Source organism: Coptis chinensis, chromosome 7 (genome assembly GCF_015680905.1).
Source record: "Coptis chinensis isolate HL-2020 chromosome 7, ASM1568090v1, whole genome shotgun sequence".
NCBI lineage: Eukaryota > Viridiplantae > Streptophyta > Magnoliopsida > Ranunculales > Ranunculaceae > Coptis > Coptis chinensis.
Window position 1 is genome coordinate 47802283 of NC_141462.1, and position 2953 is coordinate 47805235.

General features: G+C 42.9%; 1 protein-coding gene across 1 annotated transcript; it reads right to left on the reverse strand.

Moving 5' to 3' along the window:
- Positions 1–2309: 2309 nt before the first annotated feature.
- Positions 2310–2705, reverse strand: LOC147487750 (uncharacterized). The gene has a single exon (XM_086574126.1). The coding sequence runs from the start codon at positions 2703–2705 to the stop codon at positions 2310–2312; it is 396 nt and encodes a 131-aa protein (XP_086430252.1).
- Between the last annotated feature and the right edge of the window lie 248 nt (positions 2706–2953).

A 2953-nucleotide genomic window follows, 5' to 3' on the forward strand; every position in this document is an offset into this window, starting at 1 on the left:
TTAAAATTTTTGGCAACTTGTGGATACTAGTTTTAGAAACTAAAACCCTATAAATACTTGATTCACTCTACACTCACAAACCACACCTCTTACCTTGCATTCTCACCTTTCACTCACTTTTCTCTTAGTTTTTAACTGTAGAGCACTCAAGTTATACGGAGCGCACCCCGTGCCCTATACAGGCTAAATCCGAGCGCACCCTGCGCTGAAGTGCCTGGAACTCGAGTTAGGCAAGAGCGCGCCCGCACCCTATACATACCAATTCTGAGCGCACAATGCGTTGTAGTGTCTGGACCTCGACCAAGACAGGAGCACACCCCGCGCCCTTCACATGCCAATTCTGAGCGCACCCCGCGCCTTGCCCTTCGCAGCCACTTAAATTTCTGATTTTTTGTGAGTTTTTCCAGGGTTGTTTGCAGCACTTCTAGAGTGTATTTGTTAAAATGAATTCTCCTACACTCATACCGGAGCAGTATTTCGAAGATTTGTTCTTAAGTGACACATATGGATCTTGGTTTCGCGAAGTGATCATACAAGCAGGATGACAATCTTTAATGGTAAGTTCTGATGAACTTTACTCTCCTGCACTTACTTCATATTTTTATGACCATTCTAAATTCTTTTATCGGATGGATGGAGAACACGTGTTCTCCATCACCATTGGTGACGAAATAATGGAAATAACCAAGTTCTTGTTGGCTTTTGTTGTTGAGCTTCCTATGCCTACTGAGATTCAAGACTCATGGGGCTATTTAGTTGATAATTTCTCTGCCTACAACTATGAGCTTTTGCATGAGACTTATGGGGCCGGAATTTTCCGTGTAGAGGACCAAGGGACATACAACGTAGCCTTTGGTAGCTTGTCCCTTAACGTGGGCATGGTGATGTTATTTATCATGCTAAACATATTAGGGGAGTGACGTTTTTCTTCTGTGAATGACGCCACTTGCGACGTTTTCCTTGCTTTAGCTGAGGGATGTCTGTTATATGACCTTCCCAAGACATTAATGTCTAGTTTAGCATGAGCCCAAAGTATGAGGCATAAGTATCTTCTTATGACTTTCTTAGCTTGTTTTTTTTTTTTTTTTTTCTTGGTAAGTCAAATATATTATAACTTTAATGGAAATACAAAAGGATTATGGTATAGGGTGGGCAACATGCTGTCCCCCTATTTCAGGACTCTCCAAAACATGCCTGTAATCCTAGACAAGTATGTTGAAGCAAACTCTCACACAAATCTATAAAATCTTTGAAATGGGGCTTCCCATTTACGCGAAATGACTTTGGTCGCCCAATCGTGGTGTTCACTTCTCCTTCAAACTATTGTTATTTCTCGTTTAGCCAACAAGTCCGTGGTGGTATTGCCTTCCCTCCATATAGAAGAGATTGTCCATCTAGTCAACCTCTCAGACATGTTAACCACCGTGGTTGCATCATCCATGGGACATTCCCAGTTTCAAACGCCTCCGTAGCGCTTCGAATCGGTTTCAATCCACAACTTCAGCCATCCTTTAGTGATTGCAGCCTCAACTCCGATAAGGATAGCCATACACCGAGCTCAGTAGTTATCACCCAACCCAATATTCATGCCGAGGGTGAGCAGGAATTGACCCATACTCTTTCGAAAAGATATGCCAATCCCGGAAGGTCCGGGATTTCCCATTGCCGAACCGCCGGTGTTAAGCTTCACTATGTCGGGTTCGGTGGAATCCATGTACATTGTTTAACTGCGGGCGCTTTTTTCATTCTTATACCAATATTCCGAATCTGAGAATGTCAAACTCGATGGGTTATTGAAACAAAGACCCTTCGAGAGTTTACCAGTGGTCATGAGCTGCAATCTCACGTAGTACTTGCACGCCCAGAGCTTTGGCTTATTGTCTTCAAAGTACACCTTATTCCTTTCCTTCCAAATGCTCACCAGGCATGATACAACACTCGATTTCCACAGATCCCAAAGCAGAGGGCTCCAATTCTTGTTGATCTTCATTGTGTCTTGGAAGCTATTAATGTCAGTGTTGATTTTAAAACCTCAGATTAGCCATCTCCAAAGCCTCTGAGTGAACTCGCACTGCCAGAACAGGTGGTGGTTGGATTCAACATTGTTTTCACACAATCTACAACAAGAGGGTAGATAGATGCCTTTCTTCTATACTCTGTCATCGGTTGGCACCCTCTTTGTATAATCTTCCACGCCAAAGCTGATACCCGAGGGTGGATCGAACTCCTCCATATATTTGTCATCCATTCAACCACCGGCTTTCTTTTTCTAATCTCTTTATATGCTGACCTCGTCGAAAAGTTGCCCTTCAAATCAGGGCACCAGATAGCATATTCTTCGAAGGCAGAACTACACTTAAGGATAGATGATGGGCTTTTCCTTGCAGCACATCAGGAATACACCAACTATCCCCTTCAAGCAGGTCACATACCCGAGCTCTACATCCCTTCAGATCCATTGTACTGACGTTGAGCATGTGTTTGAGGGACTGAGTCCCTAACCAATTATCCCTCCATATGTCTACCTTTTCCCCATTGGCTATCACCCATTGAGTTCTATGTTTAACTTCCTCGAGAGCTTTCATGATCCCAGGCCATATAGAGGTTGGCTTGTGTGATTTAATAATCTCTCCATCTGGGTTGAAATATTTTGCTTTCATGAACAAAGCAAAAATAGTTTCACCATTTAGAATTTCCCAAGCCATTTTCATCAAGACAAAGAAGTTGTTCACATGTTTGAGCCTTCTAATCCCAAGTCCACCTTCACAAGCGGGCTTGCACACTCTTTCCCAAACTTTACCACACCTTTTCTTATAGTAGGATCTCCCCACCATAGAAAGTTTTTCATAATAGTTTCAAACTTTCTTTGACCCGCGGACATTGGCCATTTGTAGATGGACATGTTGTAGACTGGTATGCTACAAAGAACAGATTTTATCAGAGTGATTCTCCC

What these genes read in the sequence shown, in the direction of transcription:
- LOC147487750 (XM_086574126.1), bottom strand. Translation starts at nt 2,705, where the DNA reads ATGGCTTGGGAAATTCTAAATGGTGAAACTATTTTTGCTTTGTTCATG.